The sequence below is a fragment of the Zingiber officinale genome, chromosome 6B (genome assembly GCF_018446385.1).
Source record: "Zingiber officinale cultivar Zhangliang chromosome 6B, Zo_v1.1, whole genome shotgun sequence".
NCBI lineage: Eukaryota > Viridiplantae > Streptophyta > Magnoliopsida > Zingiberales > Zingiberaceae > Zingiber > Zingiber officinale.
Window position 1 is genome coordinate 97,343,442 of NC_055996.1, and position 16,303 is coordinate 97,359,744.

The 16,303-nt window shown below is 35.9% G+C and overlaps 3 protein-coding genes across 3 annotated transcripts; 2 read left to right on the forward strand and 1 right to left on the reverse strand.

Annotated features, from left to right (window-relative positions):
- Positions 1–440: 440 nt before the first annotated feature.
- On the forward strand, positions 441–1,351 carry LOC121990455. The gene is made up of 2 exons (XM_042544585.1): positions 441–661; positions 758–1,351. Exons 1-2 carry the CDS (start codon positions 557–559, stop codon positions 1,199–1,201), a joined length of 549 nt encoding a protein of 182 aa, XP_042400519.1. The 5' UTR covers positions 441–556; the 3' UTR covers positions 1,202–1,351.
- Positions 1,352–2,685: 1,334 nt separating this feature from the next.
- Positions 2,686–8,128, forward strand: LOC121993274 (CASP-like protein 5B3). The gene is made up of 3 exons (XM_042548001.1): positions 2,686–3,103; positions 4,708–4,840; positions 7,653–8,128. The coding sequence occupies exons 1-3, from the start codon at positions 2,973–2,975 to the stop codon at positions 7,851–7,853; spliced, it is 465 nt and encodes a 154-aa protein (XP_042403935.1). The 5' UTR covers positions 2,686–2,972; the 3' UTR covers positions 7,854–8,128.
- Positions 8,129–11,072: 2,944 nt separating this feature from the next.
- Positions 11,073–16,199, reverse strand: LOC121993277 (proteasome subunit alpha type-5). The gene is made up of 9 exons (XM_042548004.1): positions 16,040–16,199; positions 15,855–15,936; positions 15,647–15,727; positions 13,372–13,485; positions 13,149–13,250; positions 12,514–12,572; positions 11,879–11,981; positions 11,607–11,672; positions 11,073–11,333 (listed from the first exon to the last, which is right to left on the reverse strand). The coding sequence occupies exons 1-9, from the start codon at positions 16,051–16,053 to the stop codon at positions 11,241–11,243; spliced, it is 714 nt and encodes a 237-aa protein (XP_042403938.1). The 5' UTR covers positions 16,054–16,199; the 3' UTR covers positions 11,073–11,240.
- Positions 16,200–16,303: the final 104 nt, after the last annotated feature.

The following is a 16,303-nucleotide window of genomic DNA, read 5'->3' on the forward strand; positions in this document are numbered from 1 at the left end:
TATGTGCATATATATAATAAATAGGGATAGATACGGAGGATATGAAATCCTATCCAAATTCTATCCATTACCATCCCTAACCAGACCATACCTTTATACACCATATCATTTCCTATTAGAATTATTAGCCCCACAGTAAGATAATACAGGCAAATAAATTATAATTTTTAGAGACATTTTACTTTGACATAATAACCCTATGAAATGATCAAACCCTAATAAAATATTTTATACAGGCTGAAAATTAATTTCAAAATCACCAAACACTCCTACAATATTGACTGCACCGCACATATCTTCCAAACAGAGCTATTGAACATATAATTTACTCACCATCACTCTAATTGGATAAGCCTCCTCCTCCTCCATTGGTCCATATTAGATTTCTCAAATCAACTAATAAAAAATTCTCCACAAGACAGAATAAATATTGAAATTATTTAAATACAAAGGAATAACAATAACCATGACATAAAGCCCCAAAATCCAAGCCAACCACCCATCATCAATCAGGAACCAATAAAAAGAACAGGCGAAGCTTTGGAAGCCAGCAGCCATGGCGGCGTCCACGATCGCCTCCGCTTTCTTCTCTTCGCCATCTCCCCGAACCTCCAACCGGAGACCTTGCTCGAAGATCCTGGCCATGGCGCCCAAGAAGAAGGCAACGCTTTCAATTCCGTCGCTCCTCCTCTGCCCTGTTTCCGGCCCTTAGCTATTAACGTACCTACGTCCGCCTGACGGTGATTTGTCGTCGCAGGTGAACCGGTTAGACGAGAAGTGGAAGAAGGAGTGGTACGGCGCGGGGCTGTTCGTGGAGGCCAGCGAGGAGGTGCCGGTGGACGTGTTCAAGAAGCTGGAGACGAAGAAGGTGCTGTCCGGCGTCGAGAAGGCCGGGCTCCTCTCCAAGGCGGAGGACCTCGGCCTCACCCTCTCCTCCATCGAGCGCCTCGGCTTCCTGTCCAAGGCAGAGGAACTCGGGCTGCTCAGCCTCCTTGAACGCACCGCCGGCTCCTCCCCTTCCGCCCTCGCCTCCGTCTCTCTCCCCCTCTTCGTCGCCGCCGTCGTCGCCATCGTCATCATTCCGGACGACTCCGCCGTGCTCGTGGCCGTGCAGGCCTTCATCGCCGCTGCCCTGGGCGTCGGAGCCGCCGGCCTCTTCGTCGGCTCTCTCTTCCTCGGCGGGCTGCAGGAATCGGATTGAGTGAAAATTTGTTTTCCTACGAAAAAAAAAAAAACAAAACAAAATGTTAGCAGTTAATTCAAGGCCTTATCTAGTGGATTGGATTAGCTCTATATATGACTATGCCTGACAGTAACAGACACCTCTGCAACGATATATTTTTTGCATTAAGTTCCATTTGTTTTCCGGAATAATATTCTCTAAAAAATATTTTTTTCTTCTTCAGTATTTAATGTGATATAAAAACATGATCCACTATAATTTTAGATAGTTCAAAAATGCCTCACAATTATAAAATTAAAAGGGCAATGCCTATTGAATTATCAAAAGCATCCCTTCTATTGGAATCATCGAACATTCCTTTTTTTTTTTTGATTTTTTATGGAAAACACCCCCATACTATATACTAGTCTCCCTTTTAAAAATAACACAGCTACCTTCTCAGCTACCTTCTCACCCCATTGTAAATTAATAGGGCATGTTCTATCAATTATGAAATTATAGCTACTATAAATATTATAATATTTATAATAATTATAAATTTGTAGCTACTACAACATAAGTATTATGTGAGCAAATTAAATCTGTGTTGTAACAACTATAGTTTCATAAGTACTATAACGTAAATGTGTATTTGAACATGGTTGAATTTGTATTGTAGCAACTATATTCCCATCACATCATCAACCAATTAGATATGTTATAGTAACTACGAAAATGTAGCTACTATAAATATTGTAGCATTTGAAACAGTTACAATGTCATAACTATTATAATGTGAGTGTTTAGATGAGCAAGTTAAATTAGTATTATAATAGTTACGAAATCGTAATTGTTATAAAGTAAATGTGTATGAGAATATGATTAAATTTACATTGTAGTAACTATAAAATCATATCTTTTACAATGTAAATATTTTTATCAGGTTAGATATATATTGTAGTAATTAAAAAATCATAGCTGTTATAATAAATATATATATATATATATATAGAGAGATATGTTATAACGTGAATCATTTTGAAAATCTCAAATTATATTTATTTCATAGATATTCTAACATAAATATTGTTGAATATTGTATTTAATGTTTATGATAGTTACTGAGGATAACTCATACTCCGTGGAGAGTTGATGGAATGAGGGCCTTTTAATTTTTTTTCCAAATTAAAATGTTCGATTCAAATCAGAGTTTTAATTTGTTATATTAATCGATGATGACATGTTTTTTTTTTTTTGAAAAAAACAGACATATATTCTTCATTGCACATTTGCTATTTCACACCTCGAATAAATGTGCATGGTTAGATTTTCACTCAAATCCAATCAGCACCAAATAATTAGTGAAGAATCCGTCAGTGACTCAGTGATGGTACTTTTAAAATTTGAAGGGTATTTTAAAAATATTAGTTAGTTTTTAGGGCGAAGTAGATTTTTCCATAGCGGTTGGAGACGTGGTGTGCACGCTTAATAGTATTGTAATGGTTGTTAAGCAAATCACGCAGACGCAGGCAAACGACCAATGGCATCGGCCACCAGATTCGTACCGCTTCTTCTGAGCTCGCGAATTTATTAAGCGCTTGCTTCTCTCTCATTTGGATGATTACTATGTCGTTTCCGGCATGCAGTGATCAATCGGCCGGCAATATGAGCAAGAAATAGCGATCTTCGAATTTGGGATTTCTGTAATTGGGGGAGGAGGCCTAGAGGTTCGCATAAGAAATTGAACATTTGGAGTGTTTTGGAGCGATTAATCTAGGGTTCTTCGAGGAGGAAGGCGGCGGAGGAGGAGATGAAGATGGTGCTTGGAAGCCCTGGGACCCGGAGCGGGCTTTTTCTGAGGACTGGCCAGATTACCTTCGCCGGGGTTTCAATCGCCGTCATGCTCTCTGCCTTCGGGTTCGCCAATTACACCGCTTTCTGGTACTGATTCTGAGATTTTCTGTATGCTTGTTTCTTTTCTGGAGCTGAGATGTTCTGAATCTTTTGATCGTTTGGGTGAATCAAAATTGTGAGGGTGATAGTAAAGCTCGTATCTTTGGTGTGTCCGAATCCTAATCGGTGAAGTTTTGAAGGTTATTAGGAAAATAGTGTTTACTGATGTCAGCCGAGATAATTGACTTCGGAATGTCTAGATAGATTGGAGGGGCATGGTAATTTATTTTCCTTACTAAATTCAGTTAATGGATTACGAGAATTCTAGTGTTTTCAAAGGATTCATTTATATAAACTCTCAGAGGAGAGTTTGATAATCAACAATGTTTGTGTCTGAAACGGCCGTCACAAGACTTCTTGAATAATCCATCCTATATCATTACTTGTTAAATCTTAACAATTGGAGTCCTAATTTTTAATAAGTAAATGAATTTCAGCCTCCATCAGTTTGATATCTTAAACAACCTTTTGATTGGAAGATGTGGCTTAATTACACCGACAACCATTTTTTCTTGTTAATGTGCATTTGCAATTTATTTGTATTCAATCTCATGATAATTATGTTTTCTTTGTGGCATAAATTTTCTTAAGCATTTATTGATGCAACAACAAAATTGAATTGAAACTCACACAGAGTTTTTACTGAAATTGGCATGGAATAGGGGTTCATTATCTCACATAAACAATTTTCACATATTGAAAACTCGAAGAGGAAAAGTTTCTCACAATTGAAAAATTCTTTCCATGAAAGAGGATATCCCCTTTTTAGAAAATGAAAGTGATTATTTCTCCAAGAGATGGAGTCTAAGAAATCCAGTTCCTTTTAAATAGTAAAATTTAATAAACCATAGTCATGCCACCATCTTCTTAGCTATAGTAGTGAAAAACAAGTGCAGATTACATTGATCTAAATTGTCTGAACAATCCATCTGAACAGAGTCATGCCACCAGAAAAACAAGCTGCACAAGTCATCCTGCCTGGTTATGCTAATTCTGGCAGTCAGAAGTGTAAACATCTAAGCTCAAAATGAATGAATACCATAGTGGATGCACTTCTTGTTAGAATTGAAGGGCAGTACAACTAGTGCTCTGGTGAGAATTATCCCTCCGAATGCATATAGTCATTCTTAAGCTACTCAAAGAGCATTGCATGATTGGATCTCCTAGGTTGACTTTTTCAGAGCTGGTTAGTAAATAGATTGAACAAATAATATTAATTGCTATGTTGTCCATGTTGGCCACCTATCATAGAGTGAAAAAGAAAATTCTTTAGAACTTACATAAAATTATCCTTTGGTTCATCAAAGGTTTCCCACTAATAAGTCTCATCGTTCATATGTATATTTAAAGAAAGCCATGAACTTTCTATCTGATAAAATAAGATGTCCACAATTGTAGCGACATTGTTCTTTCTATTAACCTTTATGTCATGGTATACTCTGTTTACTGTTCATTGTTCTATTTATAAAATAGTGTGCTTTAGATGCAATTTTGGTAGGAACAATATGTTATTGCAACTTATTTTTAAAAGAATCAATTAGATTATAGGGTGATCTTGCTCGTAACTTTAAGACTGTTGGTTTTGCATCCAGTTACTTGGTTGCTTCTATGGGACTGCAAGCTCTGTGGAGTTTGGGCCTAGCATGCCTTGACATATATGCAATAAAGGTCAAAAGAGATCTACATAACCATTTGCTAGTGAGCTTGTTCGTAGTAGGTGACTGGGTAAGTATGTCTTAGTTATTTGATATTTGACTATGTTTGATTTTCTTTTTAGATGTTAAGGTCATGGCTAGTTAACATGAATCTTGTTGCCAGCGGGAAGCTATTAAATTAGTCATCCTATGTTATATCATTTCAACTACATTGATCGTGTATTTCTCTTCTTTTGGTAATATGTCACTGAACTTTAAATGTCACATGTAATAAATGTCTACTTAATGCCTCTTTAAGAATAAATCGCAGATCTATACTCACACTTTTCTGTTGTTTAAATGTGATTCAAGCATAAATAGTATGGATACCATACATGAAAGTATGGGATGCTACGATTGCCAAGATGCATATTGAAAGAAATTTTCTATTTTGACAAAGTTGGAGAGGGAAGGTGTGTGTGTGTGTGTGATAAGGTGTGTCAATGGTGGTAGACTGGTAGTATCAAATCAGTGTTCCAATTTTGAGAAAATCCAATTCGGGTGGATAGAAGTACAGTTAAAATGATCATAACTATCAGCTTTGATAGATGAGATTTCTAACAGCCGACTCAGTCATAAATCATGTGAAGGCAACATAGCTATTCTGGCTTCATTTTTCAAGATGCAATTGTTCAGTTTCCAACGAATTTAACTAAAGCATCTATTTATTTACATATGGTTCCATGATGCATAAGTGAAAAAGATGTGTTTGGGTTCATTGAGACAAGATAGGCAGTTTGTTGTCTGATTGCATTATTTTAGACAACCCATGGTGCACATAGGAAGATATAAACAGTAGATGAGTAGTGGTCATTTGGTTGTAAGCTGTAATTGTGCAAGGGATTCTGGGTTGGATGAAGGAAACTCTTTCTATTCCATCAGTTATCAGCATGAGCCAGACCATAAATCTGTATTTCAAGGAGGCAAGGGAATGCAATAAGTTCTTGAAGCAAGAGACAGAAAGGCTACTGCAGCATATATCTTGGGGGATATGGTATATTGTAGATGCTTGGACCAAGATACCCTTGACGATTGCAACATGTATGAAATGATTCTTTGAACAGGAAATTATGGTAGCATGGAAATGATTTAGCCGCAAAAGTAGCATCCTCTGGGTAGGAGATTGGGAAGGAAAATGGATCTTAAATTCTAAAATAAAATATTTGTGGATAAAAAATAAATACAGGCATCACTCTAAGTTGGACTGTGGCTGATCCATTTGTGCATATCTAGAAAGAATTTTGATGTTGAGGCATAGTTTAGTATAAAATTTGTAGGAAAATGACTCCTGCCTTATGGTTGGGCTTAATTTTAATGTCTTCACAATATGGATTAAGTTAGGTATGTTTTTTTATTGATATGTGCATCAAATATTCAATACTTAGTGCACATGGTGATTATGGAGATTGTGTGCTCGAAGGTTAGAGGCTTGGACCTAGTGGAGCTTATAGACTCGATGATATTGAGTTGTAACATGGCAATTGTGAAGATCATGTGCTCAAGGCTTTTGCTTGGGTTGGGTTGTTGCACCAAAGTTGAAGGTGGAGTTTAATGCACTTGAGTTGGAAGCTCAAATCGAGGTGTCGCTCGGATTGAGTTGTTGGGAGGAGTTTGTGGACTCAAGGAGCTAAAGACCTAAAGATGTGACAGCCGTGAGTGTTTACGAAATTTTAATCTTGGGCTTCTCTTTGAGCATGTAACATTATTAAAACAATATTGTGATTGCCCAGATAGTAGGTGAGCTACCAAGGGTTTGATGTTTGTGAAGCCTTTGATTGTGGGACTCACTTCCAAGTCATCTTTTGTTGACTGGCAATTTTCTTTCTCCTTAACTTTCATTTATATTACTTATGGTGAAGTGAGGTTAATTGTAAGGGAAATCCCTGTTAGGGTACAAGCTTGTAACAACTTGGGAAATCCCAAAGGTTAGGTCAACATGTTATCTTTTTTTGTAAAGATTTGTCTCATTACCTTTTGTGAAGAGATGGTTCAGTGGAATTGGATCTCCAAACCATGTCACATCTTCATTTAAGTGCCACATTTAGCTTATCATTTTATTTTTGTTGTGCATATATGCTTACAAATCCAATTAATCACATACAAGCACTTGCACTAATATGTGTGGATTGTTTTTTGTATTTATATGAGAAATTGACAATTTGGGTGTATCGTCTATTCAACCCTTTAGTCGGGCCATTGTAAATCCTTCAAAATCAAGTTTAATTTTCATTTGATAACAAGCACAATTTTGTCATGTTGAGATGAAACATCAGTGAGGCATCATGGAAGCACAAAACAATCGGCACATCCGCATGTGTATGAATTTTTAGCCAAGGATGGATAATGTTCCTATAGTTGTTTGACTTTATTTAAGCGTACACCTCCATTGGGCATACCGTATGTCGTCTAGGACTTCAAATAAACTATGCTCTTTTCCCCTAACAGTACATCAGTGCAATGTCAATTATATGACTTTATTTGGAATTTGTCTCACTATCTAAACTGTTGGTTGCAAAATGAAATATAGTTTGATTTTAGCATCTTCTTAAACTGCTGACAGCTTGTTAGTATCATTCTACTTAAAATAGGTCGAGCATTAGTCAACATAATGGAAATAAAATTAACTGGTTTTCCCTATCTAGATGTACTTCCTTTGAATATATTTTTGCAATGGCATCAACTCTCGTCGATGAGGATGGAAAGCCTCGTCATTAGTTTAGCTATTCTGGAGAGAGTTGTCCATCTCTCACAATTAAGGTGGAAGGAAAAGAATATGAAAGGAAATAAGTAAATAGTGATATTTCAGGTGTTGTGGCAACTAATATTCATGTGGTATAATGTAGGTAACAGGAACTCTGTCCCTGGCAGCAGCATGCTCCTCAGCAGGTGTGACTGTTTTGTTTGTGAGGGACACGGACTTCTGCAAATCATTTCCTCAGCTTTCATGTGGTAAATTACAAGTCTCTACCGCTATGGCTTTTATCACATGGATGTTTGTCTCAGCATCTGCTCTAGTCATGTCGTGGATCCTGACATCTAGCTAGCTGATTATAAATGTTTTTATTTTTTTTTATTTTTTGGGGGTTTCCCTGTGCCTGGGTTGTTGAAATTTCATCTTCTGTTCTGGTCTAGTCATGATTTGGATTCTAACATCTGGCTGATTATACATGTACACTGTTCTTTGTTATTTGTTCTTTGTTCTTTGTTCTTTTTTTTTGTTTTTGTTTTTGAAATACCACTTTGTAAAGATAACAGATAGAATTTGTTATGAGTGCCACCTTAATTTGTGATAGTGAAACAGTTTTGGGTTAACACTCCACTGTATTGCCTTCAATGTGCCTGCTCAGCCTGGGAATTTATTTGGATTGTACAGAAATCCTGATTCTATCTTGTCTCTTTGTAGCAAAGATAAGATTGAGAATCGAGAAAATGATGAAAAACAGAAAAAAGGCATCCATTTGAACTCTCTTCATCTGTTCATCTCATTGAATAAGCAATCAAAATAGTACAAATGGGTGTTTCGAATGTTTCTAATTGCTGGCCAACCAACAGCAGCTATGGTATGTCCCCAGCTTATGGTAAAACGGCAAGACGTCTATGCAGTCTTTGAAGTATTCATATTTCGTTCTCAGCTACACTACAGTATATTGTAGAATATTTTCCTAGTGACATAGTTGATGTTAAAATTATGTTAAATTGTTGGACTATTCATTACGAGTACTTTTGAATTTATTTTGATGATTGATAAAATTTTTTTCTGAATTTATTTTGATGATCGATAAAAAAAACTTTGATTTATTTTGATGATTGATAAATAAAAATTTTATGAAGTTGAATTGATCATTCCAAGAATTAATCGGTCCAAAGAATTGAATATCTTATGCTAAATAAAAAAAAAATTATAGTATGCACTTCTGAATTTATTTGGATGATCGATAATTTTTTTTTATGAAATTAGATTGATCATTTTTAAAATTAATCGATCTAAAAAACTGAAAAATGATGCTAACTAAAAGAAATAATTATAGTGCGAGTCAAATTACCCACAATCTGCATACAGCTCAAGTGTTAACGCTGTCCAAGTTGAATAGCTAACAAAATAAAGAAAAGTCGAATCCGTATGGAACAATTTAGGAAAAATGAATTCTGAAAACATTTGCAATTTAAATAAAAAATGGGAAAAATATCCCTAACTCCTTTCTATTTTCTATCCAGTAGTATTTTACCCCTCCTCTTATTTTAAAAATAATATTTAACCTCCAAAGTCAAATGTAAAAAAAAATTAAAAAATAATTATATCCTTATCTTTTTGATTTTTTTTTTATAATCGTAAGAAAAAAAAACTCATATTAAATTTATTGATAATTTATAACCACTTCTATTTCCTTATTGATATTATAAACTAATTCTATTCAATGCCCTAATTAATATTTTCAACATGTACATGACTATAAATTTATTAATTAAAATCAATAAATTTTATATAACCTCTCAGAATATATCTAAAGATTAATACTTAATTATATCAATTAAATAAAATTAAGTAGTTTAAAATGTATAATTTAGTTGTCACGGCTGCGCAGTCTTCAAATACAATGTATAATAATTATTTTATTTAGTTCCCCCTAAATTTAAAATTTTAGATCCATTTCTATCCATGATTATATAAGGTTTCATGACAATAGGTGAAAGTATAATTTCTTTTCTTACGCGAAGATAAATTTTCTTCGTCTTCTTCAAATTCTTTTACTTTCTCATATATGCACGCGAACCTCACGTGCCAATCCTTAGCTGACAAACTTTACTTTACAGGATACCGAGAGCAGGTACACCGACATCAATCACATATCCGAGCGAATGACAAAAGGCATCATCACCGGATGCTTCTATATATATATATTTTTTTTATCTTTTTATATATATTTTTCTCTCTACGTACACCATTAATTAAACTAATCAATAAATAAAGAGTCGACCCCGAAGACATGTAATTATTTTCCATATCTATTCAATATATTTTTTCCCCCAAAATACAATTATATCTTTTATAATTTTTTTCACATTTGATTATGGTGATTGGTGAGGAGTTAAGTATTGTTTTTTAAATAAGGGGGACAAAATACTTCTTGATAGAAAATAGAAAGGGTTAAAGATATTTTTCTCTAAAACAAAATGAAGAAGCATGAGGTCAATTGTAGTCAGGAAAATACATTATGAAACAATTTCATCATGTCACCAAGCAATTTCACCATGTCACCACCTAAAAGGTCTGGTGGGATGGATAATCCATTGCCTTTGATTGATGGATTATGATAGACTCCATCTATTTAATAGATAAGATCCATCAAAATGGATCAATTCATATAATAGACCATTCTCTGGTCCATAAATTCCGGACGATCCGTCCTCCTGAAAGGGGAGCCGGGCGTTGCTGGCTCCCGTGCTCGTAGGATCGTCATAGGATCCAACGCTCGTGAAATCGACTCCGGTGATCTGTGCATCAATCCACGAGAATACATCTTAATCCATATCCTCGCTTGAAAATTGCATCAACGTAGATAGCGTACATCCCGTCTATTATGTGAAGGCCAATAAAACAGTCAATTGCCAAAATTCAAGAGTTTCTTAATCTTACATCCACTTTCTATTCCCATCCCTAGAGCCTAAAAATCTATTCCAGTCTCTCTTTCAAAGTACGTGGTTCCCTCCTAGTGGTACAAGGACTCCATCAGAACTCTATCCACTTCACTGCTTAGGCTCCCTCAGGGGATAAAAGTTTGGGCATTTGATTAAATCGTTTCTTCGTTCCATTTTGCCGATGTATCTTGAATCCCAAAAGTGGTAGGCCTTCTGCCTCTGCCCTAATTCGCTTTTATGGTAGTAAAAGACGGACGAGCTAGCCATACCGCAAGAAAACAAAGAGACTCTTTTTGAGTCTCTTCTATATTGAGGAACTACGGTCCAAGTAAACTTGAGGTAAAACAATCACCAAGGCCTCCGAGAAAACTGCCCTCACAAAGGATTTGTTAAGATAACAAATAGTGAACCACCCAGTGAGCCCAAAAACATCCCTGCCAGGTTAGATTTCCAGACTCTTCAGACATCCCCATAATAAAAATACACAACACAAAACAAAGTCATGAAAGTATACAATGCCTAGATAAAGTATCACGGGCTTGCAAGCTAAAACTTAACCGAAATTTTGTGTTGGCCATTAATTTGTTTCACTGCAAATGTGAAAAATGACCTATGAGAACTTATCATTTCACAAGAAAGAAGAACTATCTTTAGTACTCCTTCGAATGCTTAAATTGGTTCAGTGGATAAGCAACCAACAAGTAATAAGGCCACAACATCCAGCACATTTTAGAGCAATCTAGCCATTAGTACCAAGTACAAAAACACAAATAAAAGATAAATAGCCAAGCCAATCAGAGGCGAGTGATGACAGCTTTGACCTCATCAGGTGTGTATAGATGGTAAGTAGGGGCAACCTTTGCAATGTCGACATTATTAGGGGTCACCTGTTCATGCAAATTACTAGCTTAGCAATGGGAAAAATGTAATACTCAGACGTATTGTAACACAAAATAGAAAACCTAGAATTTGATCGTTAAGCCTTAGTTTATAATGCATTGTTTATTCACATTTAAAAGATCATCTATGTCCAACCAATTGACCAAGTTATAATCCATACATAAGGGAGCTTCAATGCACCATTACGGATCTAGGTTTGACGACACAGATATTTTAGTTATATAAAGCAACTAGATACAGAAAAACCACAAGAAGGATACCTTTTCCTCCATGACTTGTTTCAGGATTGAAAGAGCTATAGTTTCAGCTTCCTGAAGGGTTAGGTCCTGCATAAACAAGGCTCTCATGAAATTATTGTCATCCCCACTATCCAGACGTCACACAACTCGTGAGTCAAAGCATGCACAAACTTGATGCATTACTTGGCCACTTATGCTTGCAAATAGAAAGTAACTACAGATCTAAATGACCACAAGCTGCTGCCGAAGCATATTTGTCTCACATCAGCTCCTTTTATCTAAAATTGGCTCACCTTGTTGTATTGTTCTTGAAGAGAACTATCAGCTCCTTCAGATCCTGACCCTATTGCTTTTGCATTGCATTGCCAGAATGTGCCAGATGGATCAGTATAGTACCTTCAATTTATAGCATGTGAACAAAACCTTACAATTCAGGACTACATAACAATATATGAGATGCTTCAGATTTTACCAGATAACTTTTGACATTAGTAAATATCAAGCAGAAACCTTAAAGTACAGAAAGATGCGTTCCAATAATACCCATGCATTAGAACATTTGTCATTTACTCTCTGAAGAATATTTTGGGCCATGGAAAGATCATCTTAGCAGTAGTAACAATCCCACAAGACAACAAAGTCAGATCCCTTCTAGGCATGATTGTCATGAGAATTTTATGTTTTTTGGTACTTTGGCCACTTTAGGCCATTGAGGAAATAAAATATTATCTTACAAGAAACAACATTACCACTACGAAATAGTTAAATAAAACTCATGAAAAGTTTCTGTTGCTATATTTCCATAATGGTATATGTGAACTATAAAAGCAAACACCGTTAGTAACAAAGTAAATCTACAAACATTACATGCCAATCAACATCAGTAATCAGTTGCTGCACTAAACATTAAAAAGTAACAAGTACTTACAAGCTAGGTCCATTCTCATCATAACCAGCAATCAGAAGAGATACTCCAAATGGTCGTGACTGCACCAATACTAAGTAGTTAGTAACCTTCATAATTCATATGACAATTTGAAAGTTTGAGGTGCAAGTATAAATATGTGGCAGATGTGCTTGAATAAGTTTGCTAAATCATCAATAATTAATCCTAGACAGAACATCTCCAATAATATTCAGTAATTAACCATGGATATATATATATATACTGCTTATGACTCATCACAGTTTATAACCCTACAAAGAAAGACAATGCATGATTTAAATTATTCTTAGCAGAATCTTTGATGTGGATGTAAAATCAAAATCAAAGAGACAGATCTTAGCAATAGCATTAATATTTAATATTAATTTGAAGAGATTCCAGAGTATTCATTATACGAGAATCATAATTGGAATTTCACTCAAATAGTGAATCAACATGGCTATGCTAATTGCGAAACTTTCCATCGTGATAAACAAATAAGAGAAGGTAAAAAAATGTTTCCTTTTGAAATTTATTCTAGGGAGATTTTCAAAAAGAATCTACAGTGGTAACCATGAATTCTACAAAGAGAAGATACACAAATTATGTCCCCCCTATAATTAATCTATAGTGCTAACCATAGATTCTTCGTCTCCTTCACCAAATTGAAGAGCCAGATCACATAGTGCTTGGGTAGCTGACTCAACAGTCATTGCTTCACCATACGAAAACCTGTGATTCTGGTAGACAAATTGATTTAATCAATTAAAAAAAAACAGAATACCAGCTGTCTTACCAAAGACCTACAGAATTCATAGACATGATAAAAGTTTCAATATGACCAAAGCTGTAGAACAGAACCTGAGTTTCAACACGACCATGTTCTACAAGAGTTCGTGCATCAGCTATCAATCCACTCATTGCACAGCCTATGTGCTCGTCAATCTCCATAATCTTTTCCACACTGCTGGGTTCCTGTAAAAGTAAAATGACTAGAATACTAAGAAGCCATGAAAATGATCATGTCAAAAATCAACAAAATGGACTAAGCACTATGTAGCTATTAGGACTTTTTAAAACACAGATCAACTGATGTAGAGAGTGATGCTTCAATAAATCCTGATGAATTTCAACCTTTTTCAAAACATAAGCTCTTTGTAGCACATCAAGTTGAGAAGTATTTCAAGGAAATATGGTAGTAATACAACATTCCATAAGTTATAGTATGATATCGACACACTGCTACAAGTTTAACAACCTATAGAAGAACTTGCAAAATTATAATTAATCACTGGCCAATTGATGCAGAAAGAGGTAGTGAATGAATCATCATTTGACTAAGAAACATGGTTGTAACACAGCTACAGTTGGGCATACATGACTTTAAATGATAATTTTTTCTGCAATATTATTGAAATTTATTAGAGATTACAGTTTTAAAATCTGTTCTTTGTTGATTAGCATGGGTGAAACACATCACTCAAGCCATGAACAAGCATACATAATAGGTCTGAGTCTAAGACACAAGACATGTCTTCATCTTCTTCCACACGTCTTCCTGTCTTTGGCTCCTCTCACTATCTTTCATCTGCATGAGTGGTTGGTATCACAAGCGAAGCGAACTCACAGGCACCAAGGCACAAGAGGCAACTGATAGGTTATGAATGTTGTATTGGCGACGAAGTCTTCTTCCATAATCACAAAGGTCATCCAAGTCCAACAATCTGCTAAAATACTAGGATTTTGATTCACCTAACTTTTACTTCATCATGTTCCATAAGCTAAGTGGAGACATGAGAAGAACTACCCTGGATAAGGAGCCTTTGATCTTCTTCTTCTTTCTCCCTGCTAATCCTGATTGACCACCAGCACCATGTGATAGCATTTCAACACAACAATAGCAAGGCATCATTTCTGTCAAAGCCAAACCCTTGGCTTGGAATGATACTTTAAACCTTGTTAGAGATTATCAGGTTATCAATGGAATTGCTAAATCAGACATGCCAATCTCCATCCACTACATGCTTAGGAAACACATTTCTTTGAATGGCATTCATTGTGGATGTTTTCTTCCACAAACCAACTACCCCCTTAGGCCTTCCGCTACTTCTCCTTGCATCGTCATTTTTTCCTTTAATGATTCAGTGATATATGTGGTGTCTTGACATGTAAATGTGCACACCACAACAAATGTTTTACACCAATTCATTCTCTTGGTATTTTAACAATGCACTTTTTCATTATTTCACATTATTCTTGATCCTAATGGTCAAAAGAGAGGTTCTTCAAATTATGAGATCAATCTAGTTCAACCTAAAAATTTAACTGTGTATTATATTCAAAGTATTATGAATGAGAACCAAAACTATCGAGAGAAAAAGGTATTTTTTTTTAAAAAAAAATCAAGCTTTAGTTTCCATTACATAAATAATACAAACAGTAAAAAAAGTTCAATTTCAATGTTTAGTTATTATTTTATATATTCATACTGTTCTTATCCTCCAGTTAACTTTCACAAATCTCTCTCCCCTTTATCCTATCCCATCTCATCCTCTTCCATCAAATTCAATCATAACAGGATGCCAGTCACCAATTGAAGGATGCCTCCACAAAATGTTTTCAGATCATTATTTTATTTTATTTTATTTCGACAAGGTTTAAAGTTTTATTGCAAGCCAAGGGGAAAATGTTTAAAATTGTAAGCCAAGGTTTTATTAGTCTCCAATAAGGAACTGAAGGGATTAAATAATCGGATGAGATCCTTGTTTTATTTGATCTCTTCAGTTGAGGTGTGAGCCACTATCTCAGACAAGGACCTCATCCACTTAGCTAAATGAATTCCAAACCTAAAGAATTGCTATCCTCCTAACAGTTATACATAAAGATGAAAAATATAATCAAAAAGGGATATTCAAAAATTTTAATGTAAATAACAGATTTACAGGTATGATGCTGCATACAGAGGCTCTGATCTAGCTCATAGTATAAACAACGCGAACTCATTTCTAAGTTAAAATTGTGATACTTTCATCACTGTTGGCTATGTTGCAAACTTCAGCAACAAAATCGAACTTGCACTCAGCCATACTAATAATCTACTATAGAAAGAAAATAAAAGAATGTTTAATCAGCAAACCAGTAAGGGTGAGGTCACACGCTTCTCTACAGCAAGCACAACGCCTTCCTTCGTCCTCAATCCAATGGCCGTAGAGCCCAACTGCCACCAGAATAAAACCAATTCATCAAAGATCTAGCACCTGTCATCCGAGTACCTTCCGGCTCCAAGATCACAAAATGAAAAAAGGGGAAAAGCAGTAGAATAAACTAGTAACGAAAGCACCAACCTTGATGGCCTCGATGGCGTACTCGACCTGGAACAACCTCCCCTCCGGGGAGAAAGTGTTGACGCCACGATCGTACTCGGTCCTAAAATCATAAACACCCACAAAACCCAAGGAAGAAATTAAGCTCGATCTATGAGAAACATTTACGGTAGAACAATATATATATAGAGAGAGAGGATATCAACCTGGTGAGGAACATTTCGAGCGATTTGAGGGGGGATCTGGGGATGCGGGAACCGGCGGCGATGAAAGTCGAGACTTTGGAAGGGTTCTCAGAAGAGGAGGGCCGCCCGCTACGAAAGTATTACAGAGCGCTCGGCTTGCTGTCCAAGGCAGAGTAGCATTGTGGGCACGTTTTCCGCACGTGAGGATGCCTCGACCAATCCGGTTTTGTCAACCGGTCGGCCAAAAGTTGAGGCGCGTCCGCACCGAGCCGGACCGTCTGGGTC

Coding starts and splice junctions, on each gene's coding strand:
- LOC121990455 (XM_042544585.1), top strand. CDS start 557: ATGGCGGCGTCCACGATCGCCTCCGCTTTCTTCTCTTCGCCATCTCCC. Junction 662..757: donor CCATGGCGCCCAAGAAGAAG/GCAACGCTTTCA, acceptor TTGTCGTCGCAG/GTGAACCGGTTAGACGAGAA.
- LOC121993274 (XM_042548001.1), top strand. CDS start 2,973: ATGAAGATGGTGCTTGGAAGCCCTGGGACCCGGAGCGGGCTTTTTCTG. Junction 3,104..4,707: donor GCCAATTACACCGCTTTCTG/GTACTGATTCTG, acceptor TTTTGCATCCAG/TTACTTGGTTGCTTCTATGG. Junction 4,841..7,652: donor TGTTCGTAGTAGGTGACTGG/GTAAGTATGTCT, acceptor GGTATAATGTAG/GTAACAGGAACTCTGTCCCT.
- LOC121993277 (XM_042548004.1), bottom strand. Junction 15,728..15,854: donor ACGCCATCGAGGCCATCAAG/GTTGGTGCTTTC, acceptor TTCTGGTGGCAG/TTGGGCTCTACGGCCATTGG. Junction 13,251..13,371: donor ATGGTCGTGTTGAAACTCAG/GTTCTGTTCTAC, acceptor TTTGTCTACCAG/AATCACAGGTTTTCGTATGG.